We start from the raw sequence: 26,711 nt of genomic DNA, 5'->3' as shown, positions 1-26,711 counted from the left end.
GGGTGACAATACACAGCCTTGACGTACTCCTTTTCCTATTTGGAACCAGTCTGTTGTTCCATGTCCAATTCTGACTGTTGCTTCCTGACCTGCATACAGGTTTCTCAAGAGGCAGGTCAGGTGGTCTGGTATTCCCATGTCTTTCAGAATTTTCCACAGTTTATTGTGATCCACACAGTTACTGCTGTATCTCCAGGGCTCAGAAACTTCCCTGGCCCTAAGTAAATGCTCAGGAAATATCTGGCAACTGAAGAAATGGTATCTGATACGTAGTAGATGCTCAGTAAAAACAAACTGATGAATAAATGGCTGAATTAGGGACTGTGTTAGTTTCCTCCTGCTGCTGTAACAAATGACCTCTGATTTAGATGCTCAAAACAAGTTATATTTCTTGAGCACCTACTCTGTGAAAGGCCCAAGGAGAAAGGAGGTAGTAAGGAGTGAAAACTGAATGCCCCGGGGCCCCTGTGACTATCAGGTTCTCTGAGAAACCTCTTCCCAACATTTTTAAGATTTGCTGCCATTTCTCTCTCTTTCACTTTGTAAGAGCAACCAGTGACGTACAGCTGATGCATCAGCTCATCCCAGTTGGACAAAGTAAGCAGGAAGCCCTTGGACGTGCCGGCTCCCCCGGCTGAGCACTTCACCTGTGCGTAACTTGGCAGAATCTTCCAGTCATCCGAATGCTAGGAATTTTTTTCTTCCCTAACTCAATCCCCAGCAATGTAGCTCAGGCATCCGTGGATATCTTCCCAGATAGGGGCGTTGGGAAGAAATGAGTTTACTCACACACCATAAAGTCTAGGAATTCTGTGGAGAGGAAATCAAGAGTGGAGTGTGCCTGGGGAGAGAAGTGATCTCCGTTGCTGTGCAGTTTCTAAAGCAGAGACCACACTCAACCCACAGCCCAGTTTCTCAGCAATGGGAGAGGACCCACATGCAGGAGAATCAGAGGTCCGCACTCTTACGTCCTCTTATGAAGCAGCTTGTCTTCCTGGACAGCTGGTGAAATGAGTGAACCAGGAGGGGAATAGGTTAGGCTTGAGTAAGGACTTCCTTCTGAGGAAACTTGAAGTCTAGCAACTCCTTAGTCCTGCTGTCTCGCAGTTGGTATCCAGCAGCCAGTTACCATGTGTTATGGATTGAATTGTGTGCCCCCCAAAGGTACGCTGGAGTCCTAACCCCTGGTGCCTGTGAATGTGACCTTATTTGGGACTAGAGACTTTGCAGATGTGATCATGATAAGGGAAGGTCCTTAGGGTGAGACCCTAATCCAGTGGGCATGCACGTGTGCTCAGTCGCTTCAGTCGTGTGTGACTCTTTGCAACCCTAGGACTGTAGCCCGCCAGACTCCTCTGTCTCTCTTATAAGGACAACAGTCACACTGGATTCAGTGTGACTGCTGTCCTTATAGAAAGAGGAGAGAGACTCAGGGAAGACAGCCATGTGATGACAGGCAGAGACTGAAGTGATGCTACTACAAACCGAGAAACGCCCTGGATTGCCAGCAACACCAGAAGCTAGGAGACAGTGTGGAGCAGATTAGGAAAGCGTGGCTCTGCCGACACCTTGATTTTCGACTGTGGGCCTCCAGGGCGCATGCAGTGCCTTCATTTTCTGGGATTACCCATAGACTGGATGGTTTAAAGCGATGGAAATTTATTCTCTCAGTTTGGGAGGCCAGAAGCTCAAAATCAAGATGTTGGCAGGGTTGGTTCCTTTTTAAGGCACACAGGGAGACTAGGTTCCAGTCCTGTCTCCTAGCTCCCGTGGTGGCCAGCCAGCCTGGGCACTCCTTGACTTGTAGACATGTCATTTCAGTCTCCGCCTCTTGTCTTCACAGGGCCTTCCCTGTGTGGCTCCTCTCTGTCCTCTCTTATTGTAAAGACAGCAGTCATTGGATTAGTCGGCCTTAATCCAGTTGACCTCATCTTAACTTGATTTCACCTGCAAAGACCCTGTTTCTTTCTTTTTTTTTTTTTTAATTTGGCTGCACCAGATCTCAGTTGCAGCACATGGGATCTTCAATCTTCCTTGCAGCATGCGAACTTTTAGTTGCAGCCATGTGGGATCTAGTTCCCTGATCAGAGATCAAACCTGGATACCCGCCACACACACACTCTAGGAGCACAAAGTCTCAGCCACTGGACCCACCAGAGAAGTCCCAGACCCGGTTTCTAAATATAGTCACATTCTCAAGTTCTGAATGGACATGAATTTGGGGGAACTCTATTCAGCCTAGAACACCACACCCCATCAGTTCTTCCTGTCTACCCCTTGAGTCTGAGCACTTCACCCTACCTCTCCTGCCACCATCCTGATCCCAGCATCTCGCTGCCTGGACTATTGCAGTAGTCTCCTGTCTGGCTCCCTCTATAGCCCATTTTTCTCACAGCAACTTGTATGAGCCTTTCAAGAGGGCAAATTAGAACTTGTCACTTCCTAATGCTCTGAAGATATATTCCATCCCCATCCATATTATCTGACTGGAATTTAAGCTATACAGAGACAAGACCATTGGGGGGGCACAGTGCCCCCCTCAGAGAGATGCTCAACTTGCTGAGGGAAACAGGTGCATGGACTCATAGGTCCCCCTGAAGTGAGCTGTGCCCACTTCAGACTCACCACTGTAGCACAAACCAGTAGCTCAGCATGGGCTCTACACCCACAGACTCTTGACTCTAACTGCAACTCCACGGGGGAGGCATTGTGACTATCCTCATTTTACAGACCAGGAAACCGAGGTCTCTGAGAGGTGAAAGAGTAATCACATGTTGGTTTGGGTCCTCTGGAAGCATACAGATGCCAAGATGGCATCAGATGTGCAAGAGGTTTTTGGGAAAGATGCCTGGGAAGGATGAAGGAGAGGGAGAGGAGAAGGCCAGGAGAGCCTTTACGTGGCAATGCTGATCTGGCGCCTGGGAAGGGAGGGGCGAGGAAGGAGGGTTGGTAGGCAGAATCTCACACCGCAGTGCAGATCTCAAAACAGTCTATAGCCAAGCTAACGGGAGCCCCAAAGCAGTATACACTAGTCTGCTCAGGCTGCTGTAAGAAAACACCACAAACCAGGCGACTTAAACAACAATGTTTTATTACTCACAGTTCTGGAGGCTGGAACTCTTAAGATCTAGGTGCAAGCAGGGCTGGTTTCTGGTGAGAGCTCTTTTCCTAGCTTGCAGATGCCTTCTGCATCAGAGCAGGCTGATGCTTTGCTCTGATCCCACACTGCCACAAGGCATAAGAATTAGGGCAACACTCACTTAGAGTCTGTTAGGGGTCAGGCACTGTCCCAGAAGCTCGGGCATGCTTATGCATCCCTGCACAGCCCTCTGCGGTAGGTCCCGTTGTTATTCCCGTTTTACTGACGGCAAAACTGAGGCTCAGCAGACCTATGTGACTTTCCCTGAGGCTGTCACAGCCAGGATTTGACCGTCAGCCTCCCAGCCTGTCCCCCTCTCTCTTTTATCTGTGAGAGGCTGTGGGAATTTGGAGGATTCACAACATCCAAACCTCGAGTGTCAAGCTCAGCTGGGAAGCCGTTTATTAATCACCCTCCCTTAGCATCCTATCTCCAAGGAATAGGCCAAAAGCACTCACTTGGCAGGACCTTGCCCCTATCTGGTGACATCCGTGCTGACTGAGCATGTGCCTGGGGTCGACTCATCGGAGAAACTTGAAGGTGGAGCTCAGAGAAGTCGGATGCTTTGTCCCAGGTCACCCAGCCAGCCGGCAGCCAGGCCACGTGTCATGCTTCTGGCCTGATGATCCGCCAAGCCGTCCCTGGGGGCAGCTTACCAGGGGGCAGTTGGTCCACTGCCGAGAGTCACCAGGCTTTCCGGTTCAGACTCCACCGCTGCCACTTCTGAGCTAACGTTCTTGGGCACATAGAATCTCCTCTCTGGGCCTTCATTTCCTTGTCTGAAAAAAAAGAAAAAAAGGAAATAGCAGCAGCTACCTTATCTGGCCTCACCTTGGGGAGTGATTTCCACGCGCTCCCCCGCACCCCCCCCCCCGCCATGCCTCTGTTTCCCCATCTGTAGACTAGGAACACAGCAGCCCTGCCTAACAGGGTTTGCGGTGAAGATGCAATGAATTCTAATCCATGTAAAGTGGTCTGGCTGTTAGGATTCAGCCGCCGCCTGATCCAGGAGGAAGCACAGAGGAGAGAGAAGAGGGGAGAAGAGGCCCAAGGGCCCGTCTTGGCCCTACCATCCCCTGCTGTCAGACATCATGGAAGTCACGGGGCTCTACTTTTCCCCTCTCTGCTCTGGGGTGGTGGGGGTGGGGGTGGGGGGGTTGGACAGTGGACAGACTGCCCCTCCTTGGGTGACTCTTTCTAAACTGGAGCCATTCAGTCCCTGAGTGGAGTTCAGAGCAGGACTGTTGGACTCTGAGTGTCCCAGACACTGACAAGAGCATGTGAGGGCTCACCGTGTCCTGAGTCTCTGTGGAGTTTTGCCACAGACCACTGCTGCTAGAACACCACGGGATCGGGTGTGCCGCCCCTCTCAGGGTAATAACAGCAGCCAGCTCTATGTCCAGCCCTACTCTCCACCCGGCACCATGCAAATCTCATTCTCTCATCCAGTCCTTGCAGTCCCATTGTACAGATCAGAAAATAGGGGCTTAGAGAGGTTACCTAACTGTCCAAAGGTCACATGGCCAGTTTGGAGCTGGAGCCGACAACATCAGTCCTTAAATCATGCTGCCTCTCTCAATAATCATTTTCAGTCTTCTGATTAGTAACTTTTGAGAAGCAGAAACTGTTTCACTTTCCCATTTTTTAGTGGGAAAACTGAGGCCAAAGACCAGCGCTGGACTTCAGGTTCTGAGAGTGTCATCACTATGTTCTGCCCTGTATTCTTGCCCAGAGAATCCCACGGACAGAGGAACCTGGCTGGCTATAGTCCAGGGGTCGCAAAGAGTCAGACACAACTGAGTGATTAACTTTCACTTACACTTTTTTTTCTACCCTGTACGGGCAAATGAAGGCAAAGAGACAGAGCCCGGGAGCCCGCTGACCCGGTAGAGTGTCACTGCGCCCCCCACTCCTCTAGCCTCTCCAGGGGTCACCTTAGGTCAGCTTCCCCTGGACAGAGAGCACCGGGCAACAAAGAATGACCACAGGGCCTCCGAGCAGAGCAAACCTCCATTTCTGATCCCTGGGAATGAGGTAAATGACATCCCTTCTCACCCGAGCGGCGTCTTTTGGCTTGGACAGGCTCCTGGCCAGCCAGCCCCTGAGCCATGAGCTGGATCTGTTCCACCTCCTGGAACCAGAGCGAGCCCTCCATGCCCGCTTCCGAGCTGCAGCCTCCGTGTTTATCTAACCTCCCTGACCCTGGCAAGCGCTTGTCGCCTGTTTCTTCTTTTCTCAAAAACCAGGACACAATAGGAAGCGTTTCCTTGAACTTATTAAAAAATCCAGACTTGTAAATTAATTTGTCCGTGTTGTACAAAGGCAGTGCAGATGGACTCATTAGCATGCACACAACAAATAATTATAGATGAATTTTTAGCTGGCCTGCCTAATGCGCTTGCTGGGTTAATTATGTCAATGTATAATTACATCAGCCCGGGGAGACATAATGGCATACCCCGCTGAGCAGGCCCTGCCTAATGACGGGGCGTGGGGGGAGTGCTGACAGAGGAAAGATGGCAGCAGCGTTCCCGTGCACCTGCTTACCTCAACACAAATGCCCATTGTCCGAGCCTCCTACCACCTCAACAGACAGGCGGGAGGAGAGGGAGAAAATGCAGAGGTGGCCTTGCTCCAGCCAGATCTGAAGGCCCCCAAGTATAGGCTCTACCCTGTCTCTTCCATCAGCAGATATTTATTGGGTTGGACTGTGGGTCAGGCTTCATTCACCCACAAGGGGTCCAGTGGAGCAAAAGCAGATGGGGTCCCAGCCCTGCCTCGTTTGGAGTTTGCAGTCCAGTGGGTATTCACTAGGTGCACTTGTAAATCATTGACAATTGAAGTACAGCGACTGCTGTGAAAGAAAGGTGCAGACAGCTAGGAGACCGCATACCGGAAAACCAGCTAACTGGTCAGGGAAGGCTTCCTGGAAGAACTAGCATTTGAATTGCTAAGATTAGTAAGCATCAACTAGCTGAAAGGGATAGAGGAGGGCAGGGTGTTCCTGGCAGAAGGCTCCTGGCTGTACAAAGCCTCTGGGATGGGAAGGTGCATTTGAGGGACTGAGAGAAGAAGGTCAGTATTGTTGGCACTCAGAAGGGCAGGGAAAATAGCAAGGGCTTCCATGTGTTCTGAGCTGACCAAGGGCCATGCACCATGTTGAGGACTTTGCATGAATCTTCATCACAGGCTCATGAGGTTGGTACTTTTGTGGTGAGGCACAGAGAGGCAGCACCACTTGCCAAGGTCACACAGCAATCCTGAGAAGCAAGTATGGATTAGATTTGGACCAGGGATGTCTGACTCCAGGGTCCACACCAGCAGAGAGTACTGGCCAAGCAGATGCTAGTGGGAGATCCCAGAGGAGGAACCAGAAAGAGAGAGGGCTCTTGGACGTTAGAAAAAATTGTGGAACAGACCAAGCCCCTTGGCCTGAAGCGAGGAGGCCCCGGCTTTTCTGGGGCCCCATGAACACCTACCTACACGTGGCTGTTGTTGTTGTTTAGTCAGTAAGTTGTGTCCGACCCTTTTGTGACCCCATGGTCTCTAGCAGGCCAGGCTCCACTGTCCATGGGATTTTCCAGGCAAGAATACTGGAGTGGGTTGCCACTTCCTTCTCCAGGGGATTTTCTCAACCCAGGGATTGAACCCATGTCTCCTGCCTTAGCAGTCATGTTCTTTACCACTGAGCCACCAGGGAAGGCCCTTCCTACATGTGGCTACTGGGGTTGAAATCCAGAGTACTGGGACAGGAAGTCTTTGTGGCATTAGAGAAAGAGACCCAGACTTAGTCTCTCCTCCACTCTTCAGCAAATCGCCTGGCTTCTCTGAGCCTTAGTTTCCTCATCTGTGAAAACAAGTTAGATCTAAGCCAGCCTCCAGGGGATGCTGGGTGCATCGTGGGAATCAGTTCCCAGGGACTGGCTTTGTAACCTGGAAGATGCTCCACCAACCGCCTGCCCCAAGTGGAAAGCTGCTGGAAGAAGAGGTGGTTGGATTCTAGATCTGAAGGAAGAGGAAGTGCTTGCTAGCTGACAGCAATGGGGACAGAATTCCAGGTGGAAAGACCTGCAGTCCTCAATTTTTTTGCTGTTGGGATATTTGGAGACATCTTATATCCAGGTTTATATTTGGTTCCCAGAAAAAAAAAACCATTTAATCAACCATGAGTGTTCACAAAAGATGGTGTGTTGGCCCAGATCCGTTGAAAAGCACTGCAAGGATTATATGTGCAAGGATGCTATTAGGGAACCTTGGGTGAAGGAAAATAGGGAGAGACTGAGGAGAAGTGGGGAACTGGGTGAAAGCCTAAGGAAGGAAGTCCTGGGTGAGGTCGTGGGCCGGTCCTCAGAGCAGTTCCATATCCCCCAGGCAGGTCTGCCCCCATCCCCGCTGCCTTTCCTGGGAAGTTCCCTGAGAAGGAAGCACTTGGACTGATGAATTTCAGAATGTGCCTGCTGGGGTCCTTGCTAAGTGACACTCCCTCTGGTTGGAGATATGCAAGACGCCATCTCATGGCCACCACAGATGGCATCTAGAATCAGCAGAATGCAGTTATTGTAACAATTATTGTTATTGTTCCCATCTGGGCAGGACATCCACACCCATGCGGACAGCACAGGCTCTTCAGAGCAGGTGCCTGGAGAAGCTCTGCTGCCTCATAAAGCAGAAAGTCCGCGATGCTCCCATAAGCCAGCAGAGCGATTTCAGACGGCTCTGATGGATGGTTCCTCCCACATAAGCTCCCTGGCCCACAGAGCTTCCCCTACCACTGTCCTCCTTTCTCTGTGCAGACCCCTTGCCTGTGTTTGAGGTGGCACGCAGCCCAGACGACAGACTGCAGCCCCCCAGCTTCGACCCCAGTGGGCCCCCGCGGCGAGAGCTCCACGCTTCGTGGAAGAGACACCCTGAGCTCGTCTGCACCAAAGGTACAGATAAGGCTCTCACAGAATGTCCATAATAAGCAAATAGGCTGTGAATCTTTGGCAGCCAAACTCTGCCACCCCTGTGGGGGGAAGAGGGGCAAGGAACTCAACTTTTATCGTTTTAGATGTGGGATGGGTTAAGGTACACTTCTGCTGAAACAGGCTGACCCCAAATTTCAGAGGCTTAATTTATTTGAAGGGAGGGGAACTTTCAGGGGATGTTCCTCAGTCGTTCAGGGACCCAGGCTGTGGTCGTCAACACTCAACATCTGCAGTCACAGTGCATGTTTGACATCTGGTCAAGAGGCAGAGAAAGTGTGGAGGATCACACTGAGATTTGTGGGGTCCAGACCGGGGAGTGGCAAACATCACCTTAGCCACATCCCATTGGCCAAAGCTCAGTCACGTGGCCACACTCTGCTGCAAAGGAGGCTGGGAAATGTAGTGTGTGCCCAAGAGGAGAGAGGGGAAACAGGGTCTAGGAGCACAACACTGTCTCAGCTCCAAATGAGACAAGTAATATAGTCTTTAGATGTACACATGTTGTGATAAAATGTTTAAAAGCAAGAGAATGATGAACAAAATTCAGCATGGTGATTACCTCTGGAAGATAAGATGTAAGGTAGGAAGTCACCATAGGGAGAGCAAATAGCAGGTGAAAGCCATTGGTAACCATCCCAGTCTTAGATGTTCATTGACCTGCATGCCAGGCTCTGTGGTAGGCACTAGGGACCCAGCCAGGAATAAAACATCATGTTGACCTTCATCATGTTGACCTCATCATGTTGACCTCATCATGTTGACCTTCTAGAGTAAGGAACTGATTGTCAACAAATAAATTAGTGAAATATATAGTATGTCAGTTGGTGAAAAGTCTTTGGGAAAAAAATTAAGCAGAGAATTGGGGAAGAGTCAGGTTAAAGGCTTCTTGTCTACGGAACGAATGAATAGGGTTTACCTCAGGTCTGTAGGCTTTTTCTGAAAAGGGCTAGAAAGTAATTACCTTGGATGTTGCAGGTCATGCAGTTTCTGTCACAACTACGTAACGCTGGGTGAAAGCAACCATAGATAATATGTGAATTATTACATATTAATTTTGGGGCATGGCTTTATTCTAGTAAAACTATTGACAAAACAGGTAACGAGCCAGATTTGGCATGTAGTGAAGACAAAAATGGGCTGAGGCCTGTCAAACGGAAGCATGACACAAAGTCACTTTTCAGGAAACAACCACTTTCACACTCCCCCATTTCTCAACATCCTCCCTTCACCCCTCTCCCCTACATTGCATAGTGAGCACCTGCTGTAAGCCTGGCCCTAGGCAAGGTCTTCGGGGGAAGACTTAACAGTGACTAAAAAAAATAACAACATTTTGCCAGCTCTGGTCCTGCACCTGGAATACGCTTCCAACTACCCTGACAAGCCAGGATTTGGCAGTTTTTCAGCCCCTGCTCATATGTATGCCTCTATGAAGCCTCTGGAGGTTCCCCAGCAAAGCTGTCACTGCTTCCTCTGAGGTCTGAACTTCCTTCTCTGAGAATAACATTAATAGTAGTTGTGGGAATTGCCTCTTGAGGGCATTTGCTCTGTGTGGTGTGTTTTTCACACAGCACCTCACTGTCTCCTGGTATCAATCTTCTGAGGTGTCACTGGCCCCATTTTACAGATGGGGAAACTTGAGTCGCAGAAGCAGTAGGTAGCCAAGTAGGGAATCAGAACAAAAAATTTTGACCTTGGGTTTCTTCTTGAGGACCCTTATTATACTGCATCATGACAGTCAAACCTTGCTTTTCTGTTCACTACTGTGGCCTCAGCATCTGGAACATTCCCAAACCACATGTGCACACGTGTTATGTGTGTCTTACAAGCTGACCGCTCTGCCAGCCTCTCAGGGGACTCCCTCTACAAACTGCCCAGCTCTTCACTCATCCTCCTATGCCAGGCTCACAGTAGAAACTTTATAACCAGGACAGACTTTAACTGAGTCACATGGACCCTTGGTTGGGAGACCAAATTTTGGAACTCTTGAGCCACTCACCCTCTATAGCTGGCCCCTGGGCATCTCTCTCTCCGTGAATTTAGCGCCAAAGGCACACACTGACCTGCAGATGAGCCCCCATGGCATTCACAAAGATGGACCTGATGTGGGCCCTGCCCCAGGGCACCTGCAGGTGACGGGTAATGACTGAACATCTGAGTGTGTGCCATCACTCATGGGGAAGGGAAAACAGCGTGGCAGGTCCTTAGTAAGTTAATTCTGGAGTTACCCTGTGACCCCACCATTCCACTCCTAGGGATATACCCTAAAAAACTGAAAACAAGTGCTCGGGCAAAACTTGTACACAAATGTTTATAGCAGCACTGTTCACAGTAGACAAGTGATAGAAATAATCTAAATGCCCATCAGCGGATGAACGGGAAAAAAAAATGATATATCTATAAAATGGAATATTATCTGGCCATAAAAAAGGAATGAAGCGCTGACACATGGTCCAACTTGAATGAACCTCGAAGACATGTTAAGTGAAAGAATCAAGTCGCAAAAGGACATATGTTATGATCCCAGTGATGGGAGATACCCAAAATACACAAATCCATAGCAACAGAAAGCAGAACAATTGCAGGCGGGGAAGGGAGTGGGGAGTGTCTGCTTAATGGGGACAAGTTTCATTTTGGGGTGATGACAGTGTCCTGGAATTACTGATAATGATTGCACAGTATTTTGACTATACTACATGTCACTAAATGGTGTATTTTAAAATGGTTAAAATGGCGAATTTTGTGTGTATTTTACCATGATTTTTCTTAATCATACAGAAGGCCAAGGAGGCAGGGACAGGTCTGAGAGGGCAAAGGAACCTCTGGGTGTGCCACCCAGGGCCTGCACGGTGGGAGTCTGACTCTCTTATGAAGGTGTTTGCCAAGGCTGCATCCCAGCCAACCACGGTGACAGCAGGTCTGACAGCTGCCCTGTCTCCAGTGCTGAGTTTGGGAAATTGATTCTCCTCCCAGAACCACTGATCGATCTGGTTTGCAGAAAGCGGCTCTGGTCGTCACTCCGCTCTCAGCAATGGGCAGTTTTCCCTCTTCTTCTTCCTTCAGAGCAGAGAGAGGGGACGTCACCAGCCGGGCCCACGCTGACTGAGGCGAGTCGCCTCCCAGGCATTCCCAGCAAAGCCCTCCTGACAGAAACTTTGCTGCAGAGAAATGAGGCAGAGAAACAAAAGTGAGTTGGGAAGGACGGGCGGGCCCCTGCTGCTCCACCCGTCTGGGAGAGGGAACCTGGAAAGTCACCCCTGCCAGGGCCCATGGGGAATCCAGATGCAGTTTGAAGATGGAGATGCCGGCCTGGGTTCACACCACATGTCAGCAGCTCAGTGATCCGCCCTGGGCCGGTCACATCACCTCACTGAGCCCCAGTTTCCCCATCTGAAAAATGGGGCTAATGGTGGTATGTTAGTCATGGTTCCCCAGAGAAACAGAACCAGTAGGATTTTTTTTTTTAAATTAAGAGTTGTAGTTCCAGGACCTAACTCACATGATTGAGGCTGGCAAGTCTGAATTGGTAGAGCTGCCCAGCAGGCTGAAAACTGTCAGGTGGAAGTCAGCACTGGCTGCCATCTTGAGACAAAATTTCTTCTTCAGTTTTGTTCTTAAGACTGTCAACAACAGGAACAAAAATTAAAAAAATTTTTAAAAGGGGGATTTCCCTGGTGGTCCAGTGGTTAAGACTCTGAGCTTCCACTGCATGGGGCACAGGTTTGATCCTTGGTTGGGGAACTAAGATCCCACATGCTGTGCAGCATGCCAAAGTTTTTTTTAATTTAAAAAAAAAAGTTAAGACCTTCAACTGATAAGATGAGGCCCACCCCTATTGTTACAAATAGTTTCCTTTACTTAACATCAACTGATTGTAGATGTTAACTCCATCTACAGAATCCCTTCACAGCAATACTCATATTAGTGTGTGATTGCATAACTGGGTACTATAGCCCAGCCAAATGGACATATAACACTGACTGTCACAGGCCATATCAACTCCTAGTCTGCCCTGAGAATGAAAGAAATGAAATGGCACCTCTGTGCTTAGCTCAGTGCTCACACGGCACATGTCAGTAAATATTTGCCTTTACAGTTAGTGCAGTGGTGATAAAATATGCATTCTTAGGGCCTTTCTGGGACAGTTTTATGATGATCATTTCATTTATCTTTTCTGTTATTCACTTATTTTTTCATTCCACATATTTATGGAGCCACCTACTGTGTGCCAGGCACTGTTCTAGGGAACAGCAGTGAACAAAATGGACAAATCTCTGCCCTCCTGGAGTTTACTTTCTCGTGAGGAAGACACAAATGAAAAAGATAAATAAGTAGTGTACTAAATGATAAAGGTTGTGACAACAGATAAAATAGAAGAAGGAGCAGAAGAGATAGGGGCTGAAGTTTTCAATAGAGTGTTAGAGGAAGTCTCACTGAAGTTGTTCTTGTTCAGTTGCTCAGTCGTGTCCAACTTTTTGCGACCCCATGGACCGCAGCACACCAGGCTTCCCTGTCCTTCACTATCTTGCAAAATTTGCTCAAATTCACATTCATTGATTCGGCAATACCATCCAACCATCTCACCCTCTGTTACCCGCTTCTCCTCCTGCCCACAGTCTTTTCCAGCATCAGGGTCTTTTTCAATGAATTGGCTATCGCATCAGGTGGCAAAAGTATTGGAGCTTCAGCTTCAACATCAGTCCTTCTGATGAATATTCAGGGTTGATTTCCTGTAGAATAGAGTGAGCAAAGCCCTAAGGAGTTGAGGGAGTCTTGCAGGCGTATGGGGCAAGGAACAGTCAATGCAAGGTCCTGAGGCAGGGACATGCCTGATGTGTTTGAATGGCAAGGAGGGGAAAGGGCAGGATAAGATCAGGGTAAACGAGGCTCCTTCCCTGGAGTCATTGAGCCAGAATAAGGTAAGGCTCAGGCTTTGCATAAACCCTCCCCAGCGCAGTGAGAGGTCCTCTTTCTCTGCTGAGGTGCTTGCCTCACACCTAAGTTAGGCCACAGTGGGCTGGCAAGGCTTCCCAAACTCCTGCCACAGAAAGGGAAAAAATTGCCTCTCCAGGGGACAATAATAGTAAACAAGGGTATTGGAGGAACTCTGGGGGCTGGGCAGCATGCTGAACGTGCCTCATAATACCCGCTGAGGCAGACTCCATCACAAACCCCATTTTTATTATTTACTTATTTATTTTTGGCCACGTTGGATGTTTGTTGCTTTGCATCGGCTTTCTCTAGTTGCAGCGAGCGGGAACTACTCTTCCTGGTGGTCCTTGGGCTTCTCAGTGTGACAAACTCCATTTTGTAGATGAGGAAATTGAGGGCCAGAGAGGCAGGATCACTGGAAGCTTAACTGGGCATCAGCTCTAATGGAGGCCACACTGTCAGCAAAAAAGCAGGGCAGCCAAGTGCCTGCGTGTCACGTCTAAGGACTCATTAAAAAGACCCAAGTGCAGATTACAGGGAGTGGGTGAGGGTCCAGGAAGCCAACAGGGGCTGGTCCACACGCCAGGTGTTTTCACAGGGGCCTTCAAGAAGTACAGATCACTTTGGCAGCCAGACTGGGGGAAGCCGAGGAGAAGATCAAGGTCCTACATTCAGGTATGTATCTGGCACATGTCCCCTGCCCACACAGCACCCCAGCCAGTCAGTCCAAGAGGGTCCAGTGGGAGGAAGAGGGGGCAGTGGCACTAAGAAGACTCAGAGGGCAAGAAAGGCATTTGGGAAGGAGAGGAAAGACCTGCACTGTCCCATGGGGATTGGAGCTCCAGTCCCAGGGGTCATTCTACTATGGAGAGAGGGCTTGAGATAGAATTAAATCAGGGGCGGCAAATGCAGTGCCCACGGGGGCTGGACAAGCACCCAAGCCGGCTGGATCTGGGAGTGCAGTAGGGAAGAGGCGAGGGGTCTGGGTCACACTGGAGAACCCAGGCCTCATCTAAAGAGGCAGCCGCTGCTGAGTCTTAGCCAGGCACTGCCCAGTATGGCCAGTCCCTTCCGCTCTCCTCAAGAAATCAGAAATCTGGAATTCTGTGAGAAATTCTTATTTATCATGAATGTACCTATTGACTTTGTTGTTCGTCCTTGTCCCCCTCACTTCCAGGCAGGACCTCAGGGTGGGTGAGCTCGTGGAAGGATGGCCCCACCTAGGTCCTGAAGTGACCTCAATGTGTTAGGGGCTCATACTCCGAGTTCTGGGACTGACCGCCCCCTCCACTTACCTGGGTCCCCTGAGCTTCATGGACTCCCAGAGAATCATGTCATTGGCCCTTCCAACCCCGGCCACTCCACAGCCCTCCCACCCGCTTGAAGCCCTTCTAGGAGCAGGAAACTCACTAACTATTGCCAATTCTGAGAGGCAAATCTTTGCTCACTACCCCAAGCTTCATTCTGCCTCCTGGGCTCTACAGAAGGGGAGAGAGTTCCACCTCCCTGGGGATGGAGGACCTCACCCTGGCGCTTTAATTTTTCTCAGCGTTAAAGGCCACGCAGACAGAGCTGCTGGAGCTGCGGCGGAAATACGACGAGGAGGCAGCATCCAAGTAAGTGAACGCCTTGCCGAGGTGTGCCTCCTCCCTCTGACCCTCCTCTTTCTGACTCTTCTGCCTCTGATTCTGCCTGAGGCACTCATTTCACACCCAGTGTTCCACACTCGCACAGGCACGCAGCTGTTCACCAGTCATTCGTGGTGCCATCCACGCACCACAGACTATAAAGGACATTCTGGGTTGCCAGCTCAGCCCACTTGACTGCACAGGGGCTTCGTGTCCCATCCTCCCGGGGCTGTCCCCACTCCCCAACTTCACAATCCAACCCCCAGGGCCAAGTGTCATCCTCAGTTATTCTGGAATCAACGTTTCTTCGGGCTCTAAGATATCACTTAATCCACAAGCACAGATATTTAGCACCTACTATTTACCCGCTGCTATGCTGGGTCCCTGGAAGAAACATCAGAACATGGCCCTGTCCTCAGTCAAGGAGAAGAGGCAGACACTAGCTGATGTACAGGGATAAATTCTTTCACGCACAGACACTGCTGCGCACTTACTGTATGCCTGACACTGCTGGGGGCACATAGTAAATGCTATGAAGGGAAAAACCGGGGGAGCAGCAAGAGAGAATGACAGCGAGAGGTGGTCCTGTTATCCAGGGTAGTCACGGAGGACTTCTCTGAGGAGATGACCTTCAGAGCAAGACCTCAAAAACGAGAAGGCAATGGCCACAGGAAGAAAGCTGGGAAAGGTACTCTGGGCAGTGGGAACAGCTTGTGCAAAAAAAGGCCTTGGAGCAGAACATGCATGAAGCACATGTGTGACTTTTAGTCACCACATGTTCTCCACAAGGCCTCCCCACCCCACGTGAAGCAGAGGGGCAACCAAGGTAGACAAGGCCTGTCCTGATCCTCTAGGCACTGCCAACCCAGAGGTGTAGGGAGGCAGCGAAATAAATGAGGGGAGTTGAGGGAAGCCTCCTAGGAGAACACTCTGCAGCTGGGTTTACAGCTCAGGACCTGGGGACTTCCCTGGTTGTCCAGCGGTTGAGACTTCGCCTCTCAGTGCAGGGTTGTGGGTTCAATCCTTGGTCAGGGAGCTAAGATTCCACATGGCCCACAGTCAAAAAACAACAACATAAAACAGAAGCAGCATTGTAACAAATTCAATAAAGACTTTAAAACAGTCCACATCAAAAAAAAAAAAAGTCTTAAATAAGCAAGAATAAAGCTCAAGCCCTGTCCTCTTGAGGAAGGCTTCAACAGAACCAAAGGCTGGAGGTGTAGTTCGGTGGCAGTCTCAGAGGGTGGACTCCCGGTGGGGGATCAGGGGCCAGGCTGCCTGGAAGGAGCCCAGTGCTAAGGCCCCATTTTCATTTCCCCGCAGCCTAACCTCTTCAGTAGGAAGGATGGAAGGCAGCCTCTTCACAGCCTCCATTGCAAGACCCTTGGGTTGGCAGGGGCTGGGGAGTTTCAGGAAGGGCAGGGGCCCTGGCTCCTGCCAGAATCCCTTCCTCAGGGCCTCATCTTTCTGTCTCAGGGCAGATGAAGTCGGCCTGATCATGACCAACCTGGAGAAAGCTAATCAGGTGAGGAGACATTTGCCGGGGCTCACTGACCCGGGGTGGGGGGGATCTTGGGCTGAACGGAGGGGAGGGGGCTGAGCTCAATCAGTATTCATTGAACTACATGCTGTGCTGAGCGCAGGGGCTAGGAGATGTCAGAGGGACCCGGCCCCTGAGTTCCCAGACAGACAGAACGCTCAGAAATAGGGTGATGCAGGTAGCAATGGTTGAAGAAGGGACACCTGACTCAGACTCGGGACAGGGAAGACATCCCAGAGAAAGGGTCATTGAGCTGAGACCTGATGAGTAGCTGGAGCCTGCAGAGGGATGGATTCCAGGCATAGGATGGCTCTGGTAAAGGCCAAGAAGCAGCCTGCAGAGCACAACGAGCGCCCTTCCCTGTGGGAGAAAGGCAGAGCAGGAACCAGGGGTCCAGGCCCATCCCCGGGCTAAGCTGGGACATGAGTTTCTCCCAACCGGACTGAGTGAGGAGCCATGTTCCGCAGAGCCAGGGGCAGTGACGAGGGACAAGCCGGGAGCCGCTTCTCTCCCTCTGTCCTGACCTGGGAGTCTCCGCCAGCCTCCTCACTCAATCACCAGCCGAGCGCTGGATGGACCCCAACCTTCCCTGGGGCTCCCACATCCTCATCCCAGCCCGGATCCCTGTAAGGCCTTCAGCCTCTCTGAGTCTCAGTCTTCGCATTTATAAATGGGGTTCCCGCATCCTGCCTCCCTCTGGCTTCAGATGTGTTGCCATCTGGGGGTCAGAGTTGGGCGGGACTTTGAAAGGAGGTAGGACATGGCCATGAGGGTTCAGTCTGGAGTCCTGCGGGCCCACCACACCTCTTCCCCAGTGCCCTGCGATGCCAGCAGCCTGGGCCATGGCCAGCAGGGGTCAGCGGTGTGACAGGGCAGGCGGTCATCTCCCTGGGGGTGGTGGAGGGAGGCCTCCTAGGAGGCGTACTTTGAGCTGGGTTCTAAAGCCCAGGCACTGCCCTCCTGAGGAATGGAAGAGGGCACAGCAGAGGCAAAGGCCCGGATGCGGGGCTGTGGGGGCCCAAGGACGGGGTGCTCACTCCTAGAGGAAAGTTGGGAAAGAATAACATTTTTTAGATTCATTTTTTAAGTAGGTAATCCATTTACTTAGTTCAAAACTGAAAAAGCTCCGTAAGGGCATAGCCCGGAAACCCCATCTCCCCTCCCTGAACTCGCCCCCAGTCCCCCTCCCCTCAGCAGCCTCTGTTACCATGTCTTGGGTCTCCTCCCAGAGAGGCATTCACAAGCCCATGAATATCTACTTTTACCCCTTTTTAAACAGAAACAATAGTTACCAAGTGCACCCTCCTGAACCTTGCCTTTTCTGTGTATGTATCTTAGAGCTTATTTCGTATCTGTGTATAAGGCAGGTCCTTCATTTTCATGGCTGTGTCATATTACCGTCATCAACTAACCCAGAGGAAGGCAAACTTTCCATAAAGGACCTGAGAGTATATTGTCAGCCTTGCAAGTCACTGTCAAAACTATTCAAAACTTTGCCATGGTAGAGTGACAGCATAGATGAAATGGAAGTGAATGGGTGTGGCTGTGTTCCAATAAAACTTTATTTACATAAACAGGCAGCAGGCTGCATTTTGCCCACCTCTGATCTGACTCATACCCTTTTGGTGGTATTTCCAGTATTTTAACCATCATCCTTAATACTGCAGGGAATAACCTTGTACAGATATCATTTCATACATACCCAAGCCACTACACAGGGCAAGTTCCTAGAAGCGGAACTGTTGGGTGAAAGAGCCGGGTGCTTATAATTTGGGCGATGTGGCCAGACTGCCTTCCATGGGTTGTACCAGTTTACACCCCCTTCAGCAAGATGAGAGGGCCTGTGTTCTCATAGCCTCGCCAGCACCATGTGGCATCAAACTTCTGGATTTCTGCCAAACAGGCTTACGAAGAGAGATCTTACAGTAGTCTGAATAGGAAGCATTTTTGATAATGTTTCTTTTTTCTGAGTATAAAACAAAACCTGCTCATTATAGAGTATTGAGAAAAAAAGGACATGTCACCGTATTAGTCTTTAATATCTGTATTTATTAATACTATCTTAAATGTGAGCAAGAGGATTCTGGAGCAGGTCATTATTACTTGCATAGTAAAAACCATGTCAGTTTTCCCCAGCTGTTCCCCTGGGGTGATGAGCCGAGAACCAGATATCCTGCATGTTCCGGGGTTTGTGCTGTAGGCAAGGAACGCCCCCAAATATGAATCTGGGTGGTTGTACGGGAGAGGGACCTTCTGAGAAAGGGAGAGAAATCTGCTCTCAAGTATCTTGATGAACAGAAGGGCGAGGATCCTGGGTTTCTAGCATTTGGAATGTAAATACTTCTCTCCAGGGGAAGATAAGACTAGTAACTTTAAATTCGTCTTTACAACCCAGAAGATGTCTTCACGGTCTGGGCCTCGTGGCCCCTTGAAATGTCAACAGGCATCTCCCAGGAGGTGAATCTTTGGAGTTCTCACTAGCTGATCAGTCATGTATTGATATTTACAAGGCTTGTCTTTTAGCCCAGATCTCAGGTCTCAGTCCCATTTACTCAGAAAGCCCTAACTGTGTGGAAACATAAAAATGTTTTCTCTACGACCCCACACACACCCAAATCCTTTCCCCAAACAAAGCTTACTCCTAACTCGAACTATTTTTGAAACAAGGCAGGATACCATAAATAAACAAATTATTTTAAAGATAAATCAACAAAACGTGTGCCTAAATGTGTGTGAGTCTCTGTGCACATATAGTGGGCACAGCATACTGATTGCTGCGATCAGTGTGTAAGTTAAACTTAATCACTTGACCTGCATCGCCAGCTGAGGGTCAAAATGCAGCTGCAACTCTTTTCATTTTAATAACAGTTCAAGATCCCATCCACCCTGTTGTTGTTAGTAAAGGAATCCAATTACTGACATATTTGTATATGTCAGGCATCAAGGTGAGATACTTAATGAATTGTATTTTACCACATCACTTACTTGCAGAACAGACTTATGAGGTATCCCCATTTTGCAGACAGGGAAACTGAGGCCAGGGATATGAAATTTCTTACCCAAGGTCACACAACCAGAAAGAGACAAAGTACAAATGTCTTTCCAGGCCACAAGTCCACATTGTTAACATTTGAAAGCTTCCTTTCAGGCTTTTTTCTTATAAATTTTTGAAGAGTTAAGATTCAGTTTAGTTAGCTGTGGCATTCTGATTTTAGGTGTATTTCAATGCTCCTCTACAGTAGTTGTATTTCATGGCCTCCATTTCACAAGAGGAAAACTGAGACCCAGAGAGGGGAAGTAACTTGCCAGGGACCTGCAACAGCTTGTGGGCTTTGGAGCCAACCTCTGCAGACAACGTATGGCATAGGAGCTGGGGACAAGCTCTGGCCTTTTGACTAGCCAAGCCTGAAGTTTACTTGGCAGACAGAAGTGGCCTGGGAACATTCGAAAACTTTCCAGACTCATCAAGACAGCACCTCCCTTTCTGCCTTAATGGAGTGGGAATGTTCTAGCTCCTCCTGGAGTCCCAAACACACCAGGGGAACCCAGAGCCAACTCAGGGGACCAGGACTCAGAAAGTAGGATCCCAAGTCCTCAGACCTGCCTTCCCAGCTGCTGTCTGAGACGATGCAGGGGAGCAGTAGAGGGCCAGAGTGGGATCCAGTGTGACCCCCCTCACCTCTTAACCACACCTCCCCCATTTTCCTCCCCAGCGAGCTGAGGCTGCCCAGCGGGAGGTGGAAAGTCTTCGGGAACAACTCGCCTCCGTCAACAGCTCCATCCGCCTGGCCTGCTGCTCTCCTCAGGGACCCAGTGGGGTAAGGATGGTGGCAGAGCCAGAGGGAAAAGTTGGGAAAGGCCGTGTTTGTGGGTTTGAATATGTGGGTGACATTTTGTGGGTGGACCGTGTGCATCTCCATGAAATTGTGCACATAAATAGGTCTGGGTCTTTTTGTGCATACAGTGGGCATAACATGTTTATTACCAAAGTCAGTGTGTAGTTAAATATAATTATCAATGCTATGACTTGCTTCGCCTGCAAAGGGTCAAAAACAGCCACAGCTTTTTTTCTTTTCAAGTTCAAGCTTCGTATAGCTTGAGTCCATATACTTTGGAATTTAGTCAGGTCAGAGAGGATCATTCTTATGCCAGAGGCCCAGCTGGAGCAGGGCAGGAGGTTGCGTTTTATCAGTAGAGCAGCAGTGCAGTTTTGATGGCTGCCACCAGCTATTGCTGTTGACCCCTGGTCTCGAACGGCTTGGTGGATGTGTGGAGCCACATACCAAGATCTGAGGTGGACACTCATATCAGGGTGATTCCGACGAGGCCTCCCAACCAGCCACATGTTACAAAGAATCAGTCTATAGTCATCAACCCTGAGATTCCTATGTTAAGCCAGTTAAGGCATCTTTCTCATTCCTCTTAAGTTGGTGCCCCTTTAAGGTCGTGGGGACATTTCCTGCCAAGGGGTTTTAATCAGCACCACCCCAACCTACCCTTCTGTCATGTAATAAGAATCTTCATTGTTCCTCTCCCAGAAAGCCTGGCTTTGTTATGTAAATTGGCCCTCCTTCTTTCCAGATTTCTGCTTATCAAGGAATGAAATTCATGTTGTTGTTGTTGTTCAGTCACCAAATTGTGTCTGACTCTTTATGACCCCATGGAGGGCAGCACACCAGACTTCCCTGTCCCTCACCATCTCCCAGAGTTTGCCCGGGTTCATGTCCACAGAATCAGTGATGCCATCCAACCATCTCATCCTCTGTAGCCCCCTTCTCCTCCTGCCCTCAATCTTTCCCAGCATCAGGGACTTTTCCAATGAGTTGGCTCTTCACATCAGGTGGCCAAAGTTTTGGAGCTTCAGCATCAATCCTTCCAATGAGTATTCAGAGTTGATTTCCTTCAGGATTGACTGGTTTGATCTCCTTGCAGTCCAAGGAACTCTCGAGAGTCTTCTCCAGCACCACATTTCGAAAGCATCAGTTCTTCGGCGTTCAGCCTTCTTTTATGGTCCAGCTCATGCAAGTCATGATTGCTTCCGTAATAACAGGTCTGCTCCAGGGTGATTTGCAGTCTCCATCCATGAACCTGAAGAGGCCACAGAATTTTCATTTCACCTGACACCCTGATACACAGACCTGTGTGTCTGTATCTTTCTATTTAAGTATTTGAATGAGTCTCTCTGAATGTGTGTTACTGTGTATGTGTGTGTGTGTCTGTGACCTCTGGAAAATAACTGTATCCTTAATCTAACTGTGCCTAGTTTCCTCATACGTACAAATAAGATCCACTTTATAGGGTTATTGAGAGGATTACATGGCATTTGGTTTATAATCTATGCTCAGTAAACATTTAATGCGATGTTGTTATTAGTAGTGTGTTTGGGGTATGTCCAGGGTGTTTTTGCCCATGTGAGCATGTGGCGTCTGAGCACATACGTGTCTGTGTGTGTGATGATGACGTGTCTCCTGTATATTTCTGTGTGTGTGTGCTTGTCCACATGAGTACCCCCGCCGGGACGTGTGTCAGTGTGTGCTGTGTCCATAGGTGTGTCCACCTGTCCCCGTGTCCCAGGAGGCAGTGTGTATGTTATCAGCGTGCTTGATGTCTCCACAACCCAGAGAGTGAACTCCGGAGAGACTGAGAGCGAGAGAGAGCTCATGAAGACGCCTCAGAGAGATTTTGCCAATGGTTCTTAATTAACCCCCGTGGAACCCAGCAAACGCCTGTGCTAATCAACCACGGGAAACTTTGCTGGTTTGGGGGGGTGAGCTTTTCTGAGCACAACAGTGGCGCTCAATGCTAATTAATTTAATGTGTTAATGGCATCTGCTTCCTGTTTTAATTGGCATTTATCTCCATGGAAGAATAGCTGGGGTTGGTAGTGGTCTGTTGTTTTTGTTTTTTTTTTCCTTTGTAATGCTGCTTAGATTCGTTTGTAACTGAGCTCAAGGACAGCCTGACTTCAGGTCCTCTCAAACAGAAACCTCTTTATCTTCATCCAGGGCCATTTCCTAAAACCTAGCGAGGCCATGCGGCTTAGCGCTGGTGGCAAATTAGGATGAGGAAGGAACCACCCTAATGTGACTCGTGAGTGCAAGGTCTCAAGTCTAATCCTGTGGGTCCCCTGGGATGAGAACATCCCCCACCTGGGGTGGGACCTGGGCCTGATTTAGAAACCCAAACCTTTGTGCTGTTCTACGGCCAGGAACCCCCTATCACTACCAATTCCTAATCCAAGTGACTGCTTCCGTTTTTGTTCCTTTTTAACAAATGTTTTATTGAAGTATAACATCCATAAGGGAAAATGTGCATAAGTGAACAGCATTTGGAATTTTTCAAAGTGAACACACACCTTAACCAGCACCCAGATCAACAAGTAAAACATTTCAGCACCTAGAAGCCTCCCATCCAGGTGCCACTCCCCCGGGGGAGCCCCTCTCCAGACTTCTAACAGCACACATGGGTTTTGCCTGTTTTGAAACCTGATATTTTTTTTCTTAGGAAATCTTTCTTTTTTAATTTTTAAATTATGAAAGTATGATAACATTGACAGGAGACTTGGAAAATACAGAACAAAGTTACCTGTAGCTCCACTATATATTACAGTTTTTTAAGTAGATAAATTAAGATTTTTAGTTAGAGTTTCAGTATCAAACTCTCGAACACGGATAGAATGAAAGCGAAAAGTAGAAGCATACAGTAGACCTGAAAAGCACTATGAACCAATACAACATACTTTTATATAGTTTTTTATATAAAAAAATTTATATAGTTTTCACACAACAGCAGGATACAAATTCTATTCAAGTTCCTATAGACTATAAACCAAGAGACACAGGAAAATATCCAGGGACATAAAGTGCAAAAATTTCATCATCTTAAGGTATTGAAATCATACAGAGTCTGTTCTCTTATCACTGTGGCATTATGTTAGAAATCAATATCAAAAGGTATTTGAAAATAACCCTCATATTTTCAAGTGCAATGTGACATTTACCAAGAGAGATCTTTGACTTAGCCATTGAAAGCCGCAGTAAAGTTAAAAGACTGAAAAAACACAGAAGGTGATGGCAGAGAAGAAAGCATTTAAATGAGAAATGGATATCAAAATGAGAAATTAATATGAAAGATTTTTTAAAAGCTCCGTGTATTTAGAAATTAAATGTCCACTTTTAAATGATGGATATTGATACCTGATCTTAGTAGAATCACACACACACTTTGGTATCTGGCTTCTTTGGGTCCGTGTTATAGCTGGGAGAGTTATCCATGCTGTGTTACAAGTAGTGTAGATTATTCATTTCTGTCGCTGTCGAGTATTCCATTGTCTGAGTATTCCACAACCTGTCCATCCATTTTCTGGGGGTTTCCGGCTTGGTGCTATTACAGAGAGGGCTGCTGTGAACGTACGTGTCCTCTGTCTTGGTGCACAAGTCCCTGCGTTTCTCCTGCATATATTCCAGTGACTGAAAGCACCAAGATTTAGGGGACCATATGTCCACCTTTAATAGATTTATTGTTGTTCAGTCGCCCAGTCTTGTCTGGCTCTTTGCGACCCCTTGTGCTGTAGCACGCCAGGCCTCCCTGCCCCTCGCCGTCTCCCAAAGTTTGCCCAAGTTCATGTGCATTGCTTCGGTGATGCCATCCAGCTATCTCATCCTCTGATGCCCTCTTCTTCTTCTGTCCTCAATCTTCCCCAGCATCAGGGACTTTTCCGGTGAGTCAGCTGTTTGCTTCAGATGACCAAAATACTGGAGTTTCAGCTTCACAGTCCTTCCAACGAGTATTTAGGGTTGATTTCCCTTAAGATTGACTGGTTTGATCTCCTTGCAGTCCAGGGAACTCTCAGGAGTCTTCTCCAGCACCACAGTTCGAAGGCATCGATTCTTCAGTGCTCTGCCTTCTTTACGGTCCAGCTATCACAACTGTACGTGCCCACTGGGAGGACCATAGCCTTCACTATATGGACCTTTGTTGGCGGAGTGATGTGTCTGCTTTTCAACACACTCTCTAGGTTTGTCATAGCTTCCCTGCCAAGAAGCAAACGTCTTCTGATTGCATAGCTGCAGTCACCATCCGCAGTGATTTTAGAGCCCAAGAAGAGGAAATCTGTCACTACTTGCACCCTTTCCCCTTCTATTTGCCATGAAGTAATGGGGCCAAATGCCATGATCTTAGTTTTTTTCATATTCAGCTTTAAGCTGGCTCTTTCACTCTCCTCCTTCACCCTCAACAAGAGGCTTAGTTCCTCTTTGCTATCTGTCATTAGAGTGGTATCATCTGCATATATGAGGTTGTTGATGTTTCTTCCATCTATCGGATTCCAGCTTGTAACTCATCCAGCCTGACAGTTCTCATGGTCTGCTCAGCATATAGATTAAACAAACAGGGTGACAGCAGATAGCCCTGTACTCCTTTCTTGATCTTGAACCAATCAGTTGTTCCATACAGGGTTCTAACTGTTGCTTCTTGACCCACATACAGGTTTCTCAGGAGACAGATAAGGTAATCTGGTATTCCCATCTCTTTAAGAGCTTTCCACATTTTATTATGAGCCACACAGTCAACAGCTTTGGCATAGTTGATGAAACAGAGGTGGATGTTTCTCTGAAACTCCCTAGCTTTCTCTGTGATCCAGCGTATGTTGGCAATTTGATCTCTGGTTCCTCTTCCTTTTCAAAACCCAGCTTGGACATCTGGAAGTTCTTGGTTCGCATAATGCGGAATCCTAGCATGCAAGATTTTAAGCATGACCTTACTAGCATGGGAGATGAGTGCATTGTCCAATGGTTAGCACATTCTTTTGTGCTACCCTTCTTGGGAATTGGGATGAGGATTGACCTTTTCCAGTCCTGTGGCCACTGCTGGGTGTTCCAGATTTGCTGACATACTGAATGCAACACCGTGATGGATGTTTAGTAGATGCTGCCAAGCAGTCTTCCAAATCACTAACTTGTTCTTGAACTTCATTGCTGCTTAGACATACCTTCCTCCAAAGTACTTCCTCTGAGCAGTCCTTCACCCTCCTGATTTCATTTCAAGAAGAGAGGGAAAGACATACGGGCACATGGGACCAGCTGAGCAAAGGCTCAGAAGTGGGAACGGCCTGATTTGGGGTGGGGGGAACTGAATCACTCTGGGGGAGCACAGCAGTCCTGCAGCCCCCTGCCCCACCCCTCCCAGCCCCTCCAAGCCCCTCTTTGTGCCCAGGATAAGGTGAACTTCGCACTGTGCTCGGGCCCTCGGCTGGAGGCTGCCCTGGCCTCCAAGGACCGGGAGATCCTGCGGCTGCTGAAGGATATGCAGCATCTCCAGAGCTCCCTGCAGGAGCTGGAGGAGACCTCCGCCCACCAGATTGCGGACCTGGAGCGGCAGCTCACCGCCAAGTCCGAGGCCATCGAGGTAGGTCTCGGGGGAGGAGGCGGGCAGATGAGAGACGAGGAGGGTGTTCCCCGGCAGAAGGACGTGGACTAGCCTCCCTCATCTTTGTTTGTTCTTCTAGAAGCTAGAAGAGAAGCTCCAGGCACAGTCTGACTATGAAGAAATTAAAACAGAGCTGAGGTATTGTGTCGGGTGGGGCCCCACACACCACCAGGCCCTCCTCCCTGGCAGGAGGCTGCCTGGGAAGATTGCCATGGGCCCTCAGCAAAGCTCATCATATTCCTCCCTCCCACCAGATCCTGCTTTGTGGTACCCTGTCGCCTGTCCACTGGCACCCTGGCTATCATGCCCAGTCCTTTGTCATCAAGAGCTGCCTGTGGGGAAACAGCCTTATTGGTGCTGTTGCAGGGCGGGGTTGGAGCAGGGGGAGGAGTGAAAGTGAAAGTTAGTCGCACAGTTGTGTCCAACTCTTCAAAACCCCATGGACTATATAGCCCACCAGGCTCCTCTGTCCATGGGATTCTCCAAGCAAGAATACTAGAGTGGGTTGCTATCTCCTTCTCCAGGGGATCCTCCTGACCCAGGGATGGAATCCCGGTCTCCTGCATTGCGGGTGGTTTCTTTACCAGCTGAGCCACTGTGGGGCAGGGGGTGATGCCTTAATCAGATCAGCTCAAGCTGCATCCCTCCGGGTGGAGCAGACCAGTTCACAAGCCACTGCTTTGGGCCTGTTGTCCACTGAGTCCCATGTTGTGTGAGACCCGGGGGTGGGGTGGGTGCTCTCCGAGAAGAGGAGCAGGTATTGTGCCTCTCACGAGGCCTCTCGTGAGGCCCCCGGCCTGGGGACCCGGCTGGACTCTCTCTCCACTTTCTCCGGCAGCATCCTGAAAGCCATGAAGCTGGCCTCCAACACCTGCAGCCTCCCCCAGGTGAGGGTCCCCACCACCGTCCCTACAGGGCAGGCTGCCCTCAAGAGCTCTACACCAGCCATGCCTTCTCAGCCCTGCTTCTTGTCTCCTCAGGGCATAACCAAGCCCGAAGACTCACTGCTCCTGGCAAAGGAGGCCTTCTTCCCTGCACAGAAATTCCTTCTGGAAAAGCCTGGTCTTTTGGCCAGCCCTGGT

General features: G+C 49.2%; 1 protein-coding gene across 1 annotated transcript in view; it reads left to right on the top strand.

Moving 5' to 3' along the window:
* The window catches only part of CUX2 (cut like homeobox 2), a 284,617-nt gene that overhangs the window by 237,055 nt on the left and 20,851 nt on the right, over positions 1 to 26,711 (top strand). Inside the window, exons 5-14 of the mRNA XM_081539932.1 lie at positions 7,933 to 8,067; positions 11,167 to 11,290; positions 13,634 to 13,710; positions 14,585 to 14,651; positions 16,140 to 16,188; positions 19,917 to 20,021; positions 25,417 to 25,608; positions 25,709 to 25,767; positions 26,468 to 26,516; positions 26,610 to 26,709. Of these exons, the coding sequence (XP_081396058.1) occupies positions 7,933 to 8,067; positions 11,167 to 11,290; positions 13,634 to 13,710; positions 14,585 to 14,651; positions 16,140 to 16,188; positions 19,917 to 20,021; positions 25,417 to 25,608; positions 25,709 to 25,767; positions 26,468 to 26,516; positions 26,610 to 26,709 (957 nt within the window). The remainder of the gene's footprint in view (positions 1 to 7,932; positions 8,068 to 11,166; positions 11,291 to 13,633; positions 13,711 to 14,584; positions 14,652 to 16,139; positions 16,189 to 19,916; positions 20,022 to 25,416; positions 25,609 to 25,708; positions 25,768 to 26,467; positions 26,517 to 26,609; positions 26,710 to 26,711) is intronic.

This window comes from Giraffa tippelskirchi, chromosome 11 (genome assembly GCF_054371585.1).
Source record: "Giraffa tippelskirchi isolate mGirTip1 chromosome 11, T2T-mGirTip1v1.2.pri, whole genome shotgun sequence".
Classification (NCBI taxonomy): Eukaryota; Metazoa; Chordata; class Mammalia; order Artiodactyla; family Giraffidae; genus Giraffa; species Giraffa tippelskirchi.
This window is presented reverse-complemented; position numbering and strand designations above follow the sequence as displayed.